The 16,519-nt window shown below is 40.4% G+C and overlaps 1 protein-coding gene across 1 annotated transcript; it reads left to right on the top strand.

Annotated features, from left to right (window-relative positions):
- The first annotated feature begins 870 nt into the window (after positions 1 to 870).
- LOC128700350 (stress-associated endoplasmic reticulum protein 2) lies at positions 871 to 14,891 on the top strand. Its single transcript, XM_053793478.2, has 3 exons — positions 871 to 1,072; positions 13,621 to 13,693; positions 14,434 to 14,891. Exons 1-3 carry the CDS (start codon positions 989 to 991, stop codon positions 14,469 to 14,471), a joined length of 195 nt encoding a protein of 64 aa, XP_053649453.1. The 5' UTR covers positions 871 to 988; the 3' UTR covers positions 14,472 to 14,891.
- Positions 14,892 to 16,519: the final 1,628 nt, after the last annotated feature.

The raw sequence follows: 16,519 nt of genomic DNA, 5'->3' as shown, positions 1-16,519 counted from the left end.
ACTTTGACTCTTTTGGTTATTCTTGGTAATTTACACATATATTTACATCTAAGACAATTGTATTCATCCAAAGATTGTGTAACTACCTGAATAAACTTCCTTACTTTCACCTAAGTTTATTCAGGTATACACAAATACAGTTACATAGATTATCATACATAGCAGCGTATTTGTAGAGAACTTAGGATAACTCAAAAAAGTCAGTGATTTGTATCCATTGAAGTCATTTTAATACCTTATTATTATGCTATAAGAGATAATGTCTTAAGTAGAAGTTGTGCAAATATGCTACTGATAGCATTTAATTCATTTAAAGACAGTATAACTAAATAGAGGGTTTTCTTGTAAGTTAAATCCATAATGTCTTTCTCTAAATGCAAGTTTAAGACAATTAAGGGGTAACTTATTTGTTTATTACAGGTAATGCTTAACTTGATTGCATTAATCTAGATTAAATTGTGCGTAATATACTTCGTAAGATTATATGTCAAAAAAATTATGTATTAAGATTAAATATAAAAATTATTAAATGTTGGGATCCCAATGGAAATAAATCACTTCGATTTTTTGAGCATTAAATAAATTACTATTAAAGACAATTATAATCAACCAGAATTTGTGTAAAATTGTATTCAGATAAAATTACTGTCCGAAATGCATGACATAAATATGGGCTTTTTGCATGTAAAATAGAAAAAAATGTGTAAAGTTACATTGACTTTTTTGAATTATACTAGGTAATTTACACTATGTATGCTAATTGTACTTATGTGTACCTGTGCCTAGATATACTTACTCACTTAGTAAACCTATTTAATATCATGGAAAATAAACTCTAGTTAATAGGAACTAGTTTACTATGCGTAGGTGTTGTGGGAGGAGGTGAAGAGGAGGAAGTGACAGCTACACTATCTAGCTGCTGTTCTACACTCGCTGCTTAACCTGCTCTAATATCTGCCTCTACCTGCTCCAGTAGTCTCGAAACGCTATGGCTCCTAAACAGAGAATGAGGATTGCTAATGACAAAGCCGCTAAGAACGTTACACAGAGAGGGAACGTGCCCAAAACCACGGTAAGACTGGTTTATGGTGGTGTGGGTAAGCTTAGTTATGCGTCTTGTACACAGATTGTGACTCATTTTGTCCATAAGGTGTGTTTACTGAAGGTTTCTATTTAGGGTAGAAACAGGATTGTGTTAGTTATGTACGCTCTGTAAAGTAAGGTAATTAAGCAAGCAGTATTTTAAGTGATATTGTTAATTGAAGTTTGTCAAGGACGTTGGCGCCTTTAGGGCCTAAGGCAGTGCATCGGTTTTCACAGCCTCAAAAATATTTAGTTTTGAGTACACGAAGTAGTTTGTAGTAAGGAAATTACGTTGATAAAGTAAACTACCCATTGAGCCACTGAAGTTATAGACCTGCATCCTAGTGCCCATAGTGGAAATTTCTGTTTTGGCCTGGAAATGGAGCAAAAGTTGCCTAATATGAAAGGTGGATTATTCCACATAACCAGGGGAGTTAGGCGTCTACACCATACTAGTCTTTAGCTAGGTTTTTTCGCTTTTTTTGTTTTTAAGATATCACATCAAAATTGTGTGCTTTCTTATTATAATCAAAAAGAAGTGCTAAGCCACAAGGGCTATACAGCGCTGCAGGGTAGGGAAGGAAGCGAGGGTATCGGGCGGCAGAAGAGGGGAGGGATGATTAGTAGGTTACAGAAAACAGCGGGGCAGGGGATAGTGCAGGGGTAGAGGGCAGCAAGAGTGAGGTAGAAAGGGCTGAAGGTATCATCAGAGTTTGTGGAGTAAGTCAGTTGTCAAAAAGTCAATGAGAGAGTCCGGATGAAAGGTGGGTCCATCAGTGAGAAGGGAAGGTGTGCTTTCTTATAGCTGTTTCCCTGTATCCCTGCAACCTAATTGCCTCCCGTTCCCTCAGGCATTGTACGACTTGTATGAGTTTATTACTTTACTAAACTACAGGGTAATTTGAATAATACTTTAACCAAAAAGCCTAAAAAAGTCAAACTAAGCACTAGTGTCCAACAGACACCTGGTATCCTGTGGAAGGCCTCTGTTCAGTACAGTTTTAGACATTTTTGCCTTGCAAATTTAATAACTCGTATATCAGAGACAGTTTACTATCATAATCTTGTGTATGAGTAGGGTCTTAAGACGAGATATTCCAATTTTTAATTTGGAGACTTAGCCAGTTGAAGCGACAGGTTCTGAATCTGTGGAAAGGAAGAATTAGTACTTATAAACTAAAAGTAATTTTAATCAAACCGAATGTAAACCAAGCCTGAAGAATTCCGGTGGACTGCTTAGTCAAATAGTGTTTGCGGTTTTCAGAGACCCACATAAAGGATCACCATGACAATGAAATATAGATCCCAGGTTATAACCTATACAGATGCAGCAGAGTGAGCAGGCAAAGGAGGGGGGACCTGTACGTCAGTCGCTGATATGCTCGGAACTACAGAATGTTTCAAATGTAGTTGAAGTCTTGGCAGTAAAGACAGAGTACTAAACCCTAGTCATTGTGGTTGTATACAAGCCTCTGGATGTAGCTTCCCAACAATTCCAGGAACAGCTTTTGAAAACAGACCACTATCTGGAAAATTTTCCAGCTCCTGCAGAGATAACCCCAGGAGGCAGCTCAGATGAAAACGCGCGCGCACACGCGCACACACGCGCACACACGCGCACACACGCGCACACACGCGCACACACGCACACACACACACACACACACACACACACACACACACATACACACACACACACACACACACACACACACACACACACACACACACACACACACACACACACACACACACACATACACACACACACACACTCACTCACTCACTCACACACACGCGCACACACGCGCACACACACACACACACACACACACACACACACACACACACACTCTCTCTTTCTTACTTTCAAATTTCTGCACCAAATTCACTTTAAACCAGCAAATAATAGAGCCAACAAGATTGGAGAATACACTGGACCTCATCTTCACTAACAATGATCTGATATGAAATATTACCATATCAATGACAATATACTCGGATCACAACATAAGAGGTTCAGACATGTATGCCAAGGGCCCCAGACCAACAAAATGTTATCACTCATGAGGGAGCCTTCACCAAATTCAACTTAGTAATGAAAACATATGGTGGGACAGTCATTCAGGTCCTAAATGATATAACCTGGGAAGATAGCCTAAGCAACACGGATCCAAACCTATGTCTAGAACAGTTTAACTCCAGCACTCGAGGTATGCTCAAAGCATATTCCTTTCAGGAAAAGGAAGAGAAGATGTAAACTAGAAAGAGACAGGCACTCCCTATACAGGAGAAGGCAAAGAATAATAGAACGGCTAAAAAAGGCCCAATATATCTGTAATACAAAGGGACACACTGGTCAGAGAAATAGCAAACATCAAACTAAAGCTAAAGGAATCTTGCAGGATCAGCAGGATCAAGAAATGCGGGAAGAACTAAAAGCTATAAATGAAATTGAAAGAAACTCAAAATATTTTTCTTATGCCAAATCAAAGTAGAAAACCACATTCAGTATTGGGCCCCTACTTAAATGAGGTGGGTCCTACAGATGACAGCAAGGAAATGAGCTACTCAAGTTCCAATATGACTATTTAGCAAGCCACTAACCAGACTGAGAGTCAAAGACCTAAATTATTTTTTTTTATGAAAGAGACAGAATTTGATAGACTCGAACATATTTGATATTATCCTGACGCCAGATGATTTTGAAAAGGCGATAAATGATATGCCCATGCACTCTGCCCCAGGCCCAGATTTGTGAAACTTGGTGTTCATCAAGAACTGCTCTTAACATCCTATGGAGAGGGAGCATGGACATGGGTCATCCCACAGCTGCTAAAAACAGACATAGCCCCACTCCACAAAGGGGACAGTAAAGCTGTAGTAAAGAACTAAAGAACTACAAACCGATACAGTGCTGTATAGCCCTTGTGGCTTAGCGCTTCTTTTTTATTATAATACAAACCGATAGCACTAACATCCCATATCATTGCCACCCATCTAGATACCCATCAGTTACACAACCCAGGGTAACATGGGTTTAGAGCAGGTCGCTCCTGCCTGTCCCAACTACTGGACCACTGTGACAAGGTCCTGGATGCTCTAGAAGACAAACAAAATGCAGATGTAGTATAAACAGACTTTGCAAAAGCCTTTGACAAGTGTGACCATGGTGTAATAGTGCACAAAATGCATGATCACAGGAATAACAGGAAAAGTTGGTAGATGGATCTATAATTTCCCAACAGATAGAACAGAGTAGTAGTAAACAGGGTAAAGTCTGAGGCAGCTACTGTGAAAAGCTGTTCCACAAGTTCCTCCCATCCTGTTCCTCATCCTCATATCTGACAGACAGGGATGTAAGCTACAGTACTGTCTTCCTTTGCAGATGACATCCAAATCTGCACGAGTGTCCTTCATTGAAGACACTGCAAGACTTCAGGCAGACCTCAACCAAATCTCTAAATGGGCCACAGAAAACTGACATTCAATGATGAGAAATGTCAGTTGCTCCAATATGGAGAACATGAGGAAATTAAAACTGTATCAGAGTACAGTGGACCCCCGCATAACGTTGGCATAGCATAGTGTTAAATCCGCATAGCGATACATTTTATCGCTAAAATTTTGCCTCGCATAGTGCTAAAAAATTCGCTCAACGCGATTCATCCGAGACACGTCCATGCAGCCTGAGCCATTCAAGCATACAATCGGAACATTTCGTATTATTACAGCCTTTTTATAGTGATTTCACTTGAAAAATAAGTGACCATGGGCCCCAAGAAAGCTTCTAGTGCCAACCCTACAGGAATAAGGGTGAGAATTACTATGGAGATGAAGAAAGAGATCATTGCTAAGCATGAAAGTGGAGTGCGTGTCTCCGAGCTGGCCAGGTTGTATAGTAAACCCCAATCAACCATCGCTTTTATTGTGTCTGAGAGCAGCAATCAAGGAAGCTGTTCTTGCCAAAGGTTTAACTGTGCTTTCGAAACGGAGATCGCAAGTGATAGAAGATGTTGAGAGACTGTTATTGGTGTGGATAAACGAAAAACAGATAGCAGGCGATAGCATCTCTCAAGCGATCATAAGTGAAAAGGCTAGGAAGTTGCACGAGGATTTAATTAGAAAAATGCCTGCAAGTAGTGGTGATGCGAGTGAATTTAAGGCCAGCAAAGGTTGGTTTGAGAGACTTAAGAGGCGTAGTGGCATACATAGTGTGATAAGGCATGGCGAGGCTGCCAGTTCGGACCAAAAAGCAGCTGAAAAATATGTGCATGAATTCAAGGAGTACATAGACAGTGAAGGACTGAAACCTGAACAAGTGTTTGTGACAAAACAGGCCTGTTTTGGAAGAAAATGCCAAGCAGGACCTACATTACTCAGGAGGAAAAGGCACTCCCAGGACATAAGCCTATGAAAGACAGGCTTACTCTTCTCATGTGTGCCAATGCTAGTGGTGATTGCAAAGTGAAGCCTTTATTAGTGTATCACTCTGAAACTCCCAGAGCGTTCAGGCAAAAGAATATCCTCAAGGCTAATTTGTGTGTGCTGTGGAGGGCAAACAATAAGGCATGGGTCACTAGGGACTTTTTCTATGACTGGTTACACCAAGCATTTGCCCCCACTGTGAAAAATTACCTAACTGAAAAGAAATTAGACCTTAAGTGCCTCCTGGTGTTAGACAATGCCCCTGGTCATCCTACAGACTTGGCAGAGCGACTTTGTGGAGACATGAGCTTCATTAAGGTGAAGTTTTTTGCCTCCTAATACCACTCCTCTCCTGCAGCCCATGGACCAGCAGGTTATTGCAAACTTCAAAAAACTGTACACAAAAGCTCTGTTTGAAAGGTGCTTTGTAGTGACCTCAAACTCGATTGACTCTCTTAAGAGTTTTGGAGAGAGCACTTTAATATCCTCAATTGTGTAAACCTTATAGGTAAGGCTTGGGAGGGAGTGACTAAGAGGACCTTGAACTCTGCTTGGAAGAAACTGTGGCCAGAATGTGTAGACCAAAGGGATTTTGAAAGATTTGAGGCTAACCCTGAGAATCCTATGCCAGTTGAGGAATCAATTGTGGCATTGGGGAAGTCCTTGGGGTTGAAGGTTAGTGGGGAGGATGTGGAAGAGTTGGTGGAGGAGGACAATGAAGAACTAACCACTGATGAGCTGCTAGATCAACTTCAACAGCAAGAGGCCACACCTGAGGAAATTGCTTCGGAGGAGGGGAGAGAGAAATTGAAGAAGTTGCCTACTTCAAAGATTAAGGAAATCTGTGCAAAGTGGCTTGAAGTGCAAACCTTCATGGATGAAAATTGCCCTCAGACAGCTATTGCAAGCCGTGCTGGTGACTATTACACTGACACTGTTGTGAAACACTTTAGGAAAGTCATAAAGGAACGAGAGGTACAGGCCACTATGGACAGATATGTTGTGCGACAGAAGTCCAGTGACTCTGAAGCTGGTCCTAGTGGCATTAAAAGGAGGGAAGCAACCCAGGAAAAGGACTTGACACCTCAAATCCTAATGGATGGGGATTCCCCTTCTAAACACTAAAACCATCCAGTCTCTCCTCCTCCCATCCCATCAATCATCACCACATCTTCAATAAAGGTAAGTGTCATGTAACTGTGCATGTTTTCTTAAGTTTGTGTGTATTAAAATTAATATTTCATGTGGTAAAAAAAATTTTTTCATACTTTTGGGTGTCTTGCACGGATTAATTTGATTTCCATTATTCTTATGGGGAAAATTAATTCGCATAACGATAATTTCGCATAACATTGAGCTCTCAGGAACGGATTAATAGCGTTATGCGGGGGTCCACTGTATAAAACAAATTCCAACTACACAATATAGTGTAAAACTAATGCTTTGAAAACTTTCAAGGTCCTCATTATCCATCCTAGGAGGCCAAGCCGATGATGACACTCTTCAGGTCACTTGTTCTATCTAGGCTAGAATATTGCTGCACACTAATAGCACCTTTCAAGGCAGATGAAATTGCTGACCTAGAAAATGTACAGAGAACCTTCATGGCACAAACTGCGATAACACTTTAATTACTGGGAATGCTTGAAGTTCCTCAACCTGTACCCCCTAGAATGCAGGTGGGAGAGGTACACAATTATATACACTTGAAAAGTCCTAGAGGGATTAGTACCAAACTTGCACACAAAAATCACTCCCTACGAAAGCAAAAGACTTGGCAAATGATGCAACATCCCCCAATGTAAAGCAGGGGCACCACTAGCACGATAAGAGACAACACACTAAGTGTCAGGGGCCCCAAGATTGTTCAGCTGCCTCCCAGCATACATAAAGGGGATTACCAGTAGACCCCTGGCTATCTTCAAGGTGCTGGACAGGCTCCTAAATTCAGTACCTGACCAGCCAGGCTGTGGTTTGTACATTGGGTTGTGTGCAACCAGCAGTAACAACCTGGTTGATCAGGCCCTGATCCACCATGAGGCCTGGTCACATACCGGGCCATGGGGGCATTGACCCCCAAAGCCCTCTCCAGGTATACTCAAGGTATTGGGGTCTTGTGTTAAGGGTTTACTCTTTTGAATACCAAATGAAAATTTATATAGTGAGTAATATAAAATTGACAGTAGGACAGAGGAAAGAGTCTCCCTGAAAGCATTGAGTATACATAGTGTATAGTGTATACTACAGTGGCTCCCTAGTATATTGATGATAAAGGCTAAAGTGTCATTTGAAAACAGGTGAATTTGTAAATGAAGTGATAAGCCTATAGAGGCAGGTGCCAGAAGTCGCCAGAAACTTACCACAGGTCAGCTGTTTTTAATAATCTTCCTGGCCTGCTAGTGTACTCGCATATAATCTAGTGATACCAGTGAATAGCAGAATACAGTGTTGTAGTAGCAACTAACCAGTATTATAATGGTACTTAGTGGAGTGGAGTGACTTTCATTAGTTTCTTTTTCTTGAAATACGAGACGTTACTGTGAATTTCATATAACCTGTAGTTACCAGCGGTCGCAATATACACAACGAGAAGCAATTATTACTACAGAAAAAGCGTCCTTCCTCCAAAATTTGCACCAGTCAACTATAGTGATAATATAGCATTTATTGTGGTGGAGACGGAAAAACAAAAATAGAAAAGCCAGATACAGCGATTGATAAACAAAGAGGTCGACTGTACGTCATTGTAGGAGCTGCCATATATCACCGGCTCTTCAACACGCAAGTTATACTTTTGTATCGGTCAAATCACATATTACTCGGGTAGATAATTTCCAGTAGATCCTTCATGTGTTAGCTCAAATCACCGACCAGTATGTTTTAAATAAGTGACCCACTGATCAGAGTAGATCGACTGGTCCGAACCCTTGACTGGTCCGAACCCTTGACTGGTCCGAACCCTTGACTGGTTTCAAACAGTTTCGTTGGACAATAAAGCAGACTGTAAACGGATGGGTTTGTAGGCGCCCTTATAAACACAAACATTAAAAATCAGGAACGTGACGGTAAGCTGTCCAATATACAAAAAGAGTTAGAAACAGAAATACAAATAGCTAGAGCTTCATTTAAGGTTATTAATATAATATTCAAGAGGTTGCTAGTAGACTTGCAGTAAATCAACCATTCAAATCATTATGAAGCTGTGTGTAGTCTGTGGTCAGTCAAACAAACGGGCTACCACATGGATAAATTGTCATTTTTGTGGAAATTGGTGTCACGCTCCTTGTGCAGATATCCCAGAACTAGCTACAAGCAGTATTAAAACAGAGAAGTGTTTTTGGGTATGCCCAAATGAGGAAAATCTGTGGACTAAAATCACAAGGGTATTAAAAGAGGATAACATCAAAGCTGCTTTCATAGAAAACCTGGAAGCTTTCTACAACAGATGGGAACATAAAAAGTCCGGGCTGAATGGTACTGCCCTTGATACTGGCCATGTAGTCACAAACTGTAAGGCTGGAGGTGATGTCCTGGTAGTCAGTAAATGTGGGGCTGATAGTGCTGTCCTGGGAGACAGTAATGGTGAAGCTGGAGGTGCTGTCCTGGGAGACAGAAATGGTGAAGTTGGAGATATTGTCCTGGGAGACAGTAATGGTGAAGCTGGAGATTTTGTCCAGGTAGTCGGGAATTATACGCAGGAAGGAATACATATAAATGACCTCATAGAGGACAGGAGCCATAGTAGGGAAACAAGTGTAGTCAAAGATAAGATAAAACCAATATTGCAAACCAGAAATACCGCAGGAAATAGCAAACAAGAGGACTCCAATAGCAATAGTGAGGATAAATTACCAAAAACAACTGGTGGGAGCTCCATTGTTGGTGCTAAGGAGGATAGGAATAAGACAGGGAAACATGCACCAACAGGGAATACAGTCACAGAAACCCAAGGCAAACGGAAACCAAGCCTGTGCACATACTATGCACTTGGTATCTGCTGGCATGGGAAATCTGGAAAAACAGATGGGACATGCAACTATGACCACCCTAGAAAATGTCATGCCCATATGACAACAGGAAAATGCAAACTCCCTTCCTGTAAGCTTTTTCACCCTGAAATGTGTACCTCTTCAGTACAGGAAAGACTGTGCTATAACTTAAATTGCCAGGCATACCATCTAAAGGGGACAAAAAGATACAAAACATCCAGGCCATGGGAAAACCTGGGTAGCCACAGCCACTCAAGAGGGAGAGGTTTTTTAGTACCAGGAAGGAAAAAAAACTGGCAGGAAATGGCAGAAATCGTACACCAAATCCAGTCATTCCTGGAGTGGAACCACAGTCGATGGCCTCCACTCCAAACCAACAGATACAGATACTAATGCCGGAAAAAAAATCCCCCCCCAGTACCAACAATACCACCAGTCCGATAACATTCTTCTTTGCAAATATACAGGGTCTAAAGCCAGCAATAAACAACAAAATACCTTTCATCCGTGGACTGCTTGCAGAGGCAAAGGCAATGTTCGCGGCTTTCACTGAGACCCACATAAAGGATCACTTGGACAACGAAATATGGATCCCAGGTTACAACCTATACAGATGTGACAGAGTGAACAGGCAAAAGGGGGGGGGTTGGCCTGTACATTGCAGAGTCACTTGTTTGCACAGAACTGCTTAATGCCTCAAATGACGTAGTGGAAGTTTTAGCAGTAAAGGTCGAGAACCAAAACCTAGTCATTGTGGTAGTCTACAAGCCTCCGGATGCAACATCCCAGCAATTCCAGGAACAGCTGTTAAAAATTGACCACTGTCTGGAAAATCTTCCAGCTCCTGCACCCAACATCTTGCTCCTGGGGGATTTCAACTTAAGGCACCTAAAATGGAGGAATATAGCAAATAATATTGTTGCAGTAATAACACCAGGAGGCAGCTCTGATGAAAACTCACACTCACACGAGCTTTTAAATCTCTGCACAAAATTCAATTTAAACCAGCAAATAATAGAGCCTACTAGACTGGAGAATACACTAGACCTCATCTTCACTAACAATGATGATCTGATAAGAAATGTCACCATATCAAAAACAATATACTCAGATCACAACATAATTGAGGTTCAGACATGTATGCGTGGAGCCCCAGACCGACAAAATGAGACTAGTCACGAGGGAGCATTCACCAAATTCAACTTCAATAACAAAAACATAAAGTGGGACCAAGTAAACCAAGTCCTAACCGATATAAGCTGGGAAGATATACTAAGCAACACAGACCCAAACTTATGCCTAGAACAGATTAACTCGGTGGCACTCGATGTATGCACAAGGCTTATTCCTCTAAGAAAAAGGAGGAGTAGATGTAAAATAGAAAGAGACAGGCGCTCCCTTTACAGGCGACGGAAAAGAATAACAGAGCGGCTAAAAGAGGTCAATATATCAGAAATGCGCAGGGAGACACTGGTCAGAGAAATAGCAAGCATCGAACTTAAGCTAAAAGAATCCTTTAGGAGTCAGGAATCGCGGGAAGAACTAAAAGCCATAAATGAAATCGAAAGAAACCCAAAGTATTTCTTCTCCTATGCCAAATCAAAATCGAGAACAACGTCCAGTATTGGGCCCCTACTTAAACAAGATGGGTCCTACACAGATGACAGCAAGGAAATGAGTGAGCTACTCAAGTCCCAATATGACTCAGTTTTTAGCAAGCCGCTAACCAGACTGAGAGTCGAAGATCAAAATGAATTTTTTATGAGAGAGCCACAAAATTTGATTAACACAAGCCTATCCGATGTTATCCTGACGCCAAATGACTTCGAACAGGCGATAAATGACATGCCCATGCACTCTGCCCCAGGGCCAGACTCATGGAACTCTGTGTTCATCAAGAACTGCAAGAAGCCCCTATCACGAGCCTTTTCCATCCTATGGAGAGGGAGCATGGACACGGGGGTCGTCCCTCAGTTACTAAAAACAACAGACATAGCCCCACTCCACAAAGGGGGCAGTAAAGCAACAGCAAAGAACTACAGACCAATAGCACTAACATCCCATATCATAAAAATCTTTGAAAGGGTCCTAAGAAGCAAGATCACCACCCATCTAGAAACCCATCAGTTACACAACCCAGGGCAACATGGGTTTAGAACAGGTCGCTCCTGTCTGTCTCAACTACTGGATCACTACGACAAGGTCCTAAATGCACTAGAAGACAAAAAGAATGCAGATGTAATATATACAGACTTTGCAAAAGCCTTCGACAAGTGTGACCATGGCGTAATAGCGCACAAAATGCCCGCTAAAGGAATAACAGGAAAAGTTGGTCGATGGATCTATAATTTCCTCACTAACAGAACACAGAGAGTAGTCGTCAACAGAGTAAAGTCCGAGGCAGCTACGGTGAAAAGCTCTGTTCCACAAGGCACAGTACTAGCTCCCATCTTGTTCCTCATCCTCATATCCGACATAGACAAGGATGTCAGCCACAGCACCGTGTCTTCCTTTGCAGATGACACCCGAATCTGCATGACAGTGTCTTCCATTGCAGACACTGCAAGGCTCCAGGCGGACATCAACCAAATCTTTCAGTGGGCTGCAGAAAACAATATGAAGTTCAACGATGAGAAATTTCAATTACTCAGATATGGTAAACATGAGGAAATTAAATCTTCATCAGAGTACAAAACAAATTCTGGCCACAAAATAGAGCGAAACACCAACGTCAAAGACCTGGGAGTGATTATGTCGGAGGATCTCACCTTCAAGGACCATAACATTGTATCAATCGCATCTGCTAGAAAAATGACAGGATGGATAATGAGAACCTTCAAAACTAGGGAGGCCAAGCCCATGATGACACTCTTCAGGTCACTTGTTCTATCTAGGCTGGAATATTGCTGCACTCTAACAGCACCTTTCAAGGCAGGTGAAATTGCCGACCTAGAAAATGTACAGAGAACTTTCACGGCGCGCATAACGGAGATAAAACACCTCAATTACTGGGAGCGCTTGAGGTTTCTAAACCTGTATTCCCTGGAACGCAGGAGGGAGAGATACATGATTATATACACCTGGAAAATCCTAGAGGGACTAGTACCGAACTTGCACACGAAAATCACTCACTACGAAAGCAAAAGACTTGGCAGACGATGCACCATCCCCCCAATGAAAAGCAGGGGTGTCACTAGCACGTTAAGAGACCATACAATAAGTGTCAGGGGACCGAGACTGTTCAACTGCCTCCCAGCACACATAAGGGGGATTACCAACAGACCCCTGGCAGTCTTCAAGCTGGCACTGGACAAGCACCTAAAGTCAGTTCCTGATCAGCCGGGCTGTGGCTCGTACGTTGGTTTGCGTGCAGCCAGCAGCAACAGCCTGGTTGATCAGGCGCTGATCCACCAGGAGGCCTGGTCACAGACCGGGCCGCGGGGGCGTTGACCCCCGAAACTCTCTCCAGGTAAACTCCAGGTAAACAGTACTGTAGTTTGTCCATGCACATCTGACAAGGCAATTTAAGTAATAACAAATGTTTCCATTTGTTAGGGAAGTTTCTTGGTGAGACTTGCACTGTGGGGAAGGTTATTGCTGATGTAAATGCAATTTTCATCACAATTTAGTATTTTAATGGGGTTTTTTTTTTTTTTTTAACCCTTGGCTTTTATCCTTTTCGTGTTCAATTAATATTAAGTGGCAAAGAAAGCGAAACCAGTTATAACATTTTGCAAAAGACAGTTAGGTAAAACCAGCTTGTTAAATTTTTTTGGATGTATTTTATTCATAAAAAGTAAGTTAAAGGCAAATTAAATGTAGGCATTAACATAAAAAAATGGGTATTTCAATAGTTTCTTCTAGAACACTGATGCATAGAGCTGTATGGTTTGTAGACACAAGTTATGATGCATCTTATGGCACATTTTTATTTGTATATTTAAAATTTAACTTAAGGGTTAATCATAAAAACAAAACATAGAGGGTATTGCCTAGTACTCTTAAAATAATTACACAAATACAAAAAATTTTGGGTTGAATACAATAAGAAAATTTGCCAATGGCATTTAAATTTTGGATGGCAGATCCTTGCAAAGTTTCACAATTGTTATTTTTCCAGAAAGCTGGCGATGAGAACTATCCTGTTGGCCCATGGTTGCTTGGCCTTTTCATCTTTGTAGTATGTGGGTCAGGTAAGATAATGAAAGGTATTTAAATAGGTTAGCTTTAAAAAATGGAATAGTATCATTCCATTAGTCAACCATTGCTACTAGCATAAAATAATTTGAAGTTTAAAAACTTGTATACTTTCTCTGAGTAAGAATTTTGTTCTTATTTTCATTAAATATAAATCTTTCTTGATAGTGTATAGTACAGTATTGATGTTGAGTTTTCTATTTTTACAAAATAAAAAATGAGTAAGCATTAAGAACTGGATTTTTTGAAAGAAATTGTAACTTTTAACACTTCATTAGATCCTATTTCTAGGATCTAATGAAGTATTTAAAAGTTACTAGTAGCAAACTAACAGAGATAAATATTGATAGTGTTGGTTGCACACCAATATCAGTGTTGACGACCAACAGTCATCAACCATAGGGCTGCCCACGGTTACCCCCCCATACCCCCACTTCTCCCTCAATCCCTATAGTGGGTGAAAAAAAAATTCTTATGGATAATCTGACTACTGCCAGTACTAGTAACAGTTCAGATAAGATGATTATTTTGCTTGTTTTCATGTAATGTACAGTATAATCTTCAATGCAAATGGCAAGGGACTCTTGATCCAACGAATTGGACCTGATCTTGTATCAAGCCTTGTTGCCTCATGTTTAACAGGCACTTTGACCCCCCCCTTTGGTTTAGTGCTTCCCCATTATAATTCCTATGTGCCATTTTTAGTGCATCACTTAATTTTTTTTTTTTTTTTCAGCTGTGTTCCAAATTATACAGTCCATCAGAATGGGCTGATTGTCACACTGGGCATTTAAGCAGGTGGTGCGTCATATTGAACTTCTGTGCTCTCCTACCCTGATTGTTGGCTCCTGAAGTGTGAAATATTTAGACTCGGACATAAATACAGACCAGATAACGGATGGCTCTCTCACGGACACTTGACATTGGTGGCAGAATGCGCACATTCATCTTTATTCCTTTCCATTTAATGTTAAGTTATTTGGGTTAAAATGTTACTTCATTACTTTTAAGGGATTTATATTAAAAATATTTACTTTGGGATTTTTGCACTATTCCTTTGGTATCCACTATGTATATTTGTATATAAGGAATCTATATTTATATCAAAATAAAACCCCTAAAGCAATTGCAGTGGACTCCATAGCATAAATGATAGCAAATTTTACATGTTGCCAATAAAGTAATACAGGGGAACACTATTTAATTTTATCCTTTGGTGTACAATAACTTGTACTGCATAATGTAAATACATTTTACTTCGTAACTTTTTTGTATGCTAGACAAGCAAACAGTGGTTAACAGGAACCTACATACTCATTCAGATCTAACTTTTTAAAAACTAAATAAAAATAGTCATATCTCGCTTAAGAATTAGAACATTCTCAAAAAATAGGCCATGTCAAAAAAAAAAAAAAAATTAACCATGTCCCATTAACTAACGTTCATAGCAAAGTTCAGCTCCATCATTCTGTAACCCCCCTATTATGCTATAATACCCCTCGAGGGAGGTTCCTTGATGTTGGTGAGGGGCTCTTGATCTAGGGAATTGGATCTGTGCTTCGGTTCCCTGAATTGAGCTGGAATACCTTCCATTCCCCCCCCCCCCCACAATGCACTGTATAATCTTACGGGTTTCGCTTCTCCCATAATGGGTATTATAGCATAATAGGGAAAGATCCTTAATGCTGGCGAGGCTCTTGATCCAAGGAATGGGACTTGCCCTCTCCTTGGATCAAACAAGAATGCTTCTCATTTCTCCCAGGCATTGTATGGCTCCTACAGGTTTAGTAACCCCCCATGAATGTAATGGGTTATATAGCTGACCCTTCAACATGGATTTGAACTGTATGGGATGACTTGTATGTAGATTTTTTCAATGAATATACAGCCTCTTCTCAGTGACGTACTCATTTACTGACCATCTGGACTTACGACCAGCTCTCCAAGAAGTGTGCAAACGTAAGTAATGTATATTAGAGCTGATTTCCTCTTTTCTCTCTATTACAGTACAGCCTCTCCTCACTTAACGACAGAGTTACATTCCTAAGACCTCGTCGGTAAACTAATTTATCGCTAAGTGAGGAGCATACTATAATGGTAGTGGGTTTGTCAATCATCTTTGATCTTGTTTTAATGTTACCTTTGCACTATTTATAATATTTCTGGTATACTTTTAAATGTTTATACAGTAGTGTACTGTAAATTGTAAAAGAGAGGAAATGAGCTCTAATATACATTATTTTTGTATGCATACTGGTCAAAGAGCCCATCGAAGTTGGAGTTGTTGGTAAACGAGTACGTCGCTAAGTGAGGAGAGGCTGTATACAGTACGGTATAAACGTTTAAACGTTTAAAAATATACTAAAAATGTTATAAATAGAACAAAGGTGACATTAAAAAAATATTTCTAAAGATGGTTGACACAAACCCAGTACAGTATGCTCCTCACTTAATAACCAATTTACTTACCAACTTACTCTTAGGAACGGAACTGTCATTAAGTAAGGCTAAGCTGGACTGAGCTGTATAGTCCTTGTGGCTTAGCGCTTCTTTGTGATTATAATAATAATTAATAATAAGCTGGACTGGAAAAAAGACTGTGTAGCCTAGAAATGTGGGAAAAATTAAGACTGGTATGTTATGAATACATAAAACATGTAAATAAGTCTGTTTCATTATTTACTATCATAATATATACACAAATCTATTATAAAAAAGTTATCAAAACTTGTACAATCTGCAAGTTTGTGTGCACAAGGTGTCATTTGCAGTAGAGAAATGGAAACAAACTTATCAAAACTCACCAGGGCCATACAGCATTG

This window comes from Cherax quadricarinatus, chromosome 71 (assembly GCF_038502225.1).
Source record: "Cherax quadricarinatus isolate ZL_2023a chromosome 71, ASM3850222v1, whole genome shotgun sequence".
NCBI classification, from domain to species: Eukaryota; Metazoa; Arthropoda; class Malacostraca; order Decapoda; family Parastacidae; genus Cherax; species Cherax quadricarinatus.
The sequence above is the reverse complement of the archived record's forward strand: the minus strand, read 5'-3'. Positions and strand labels throughout refer to the sequence as shown.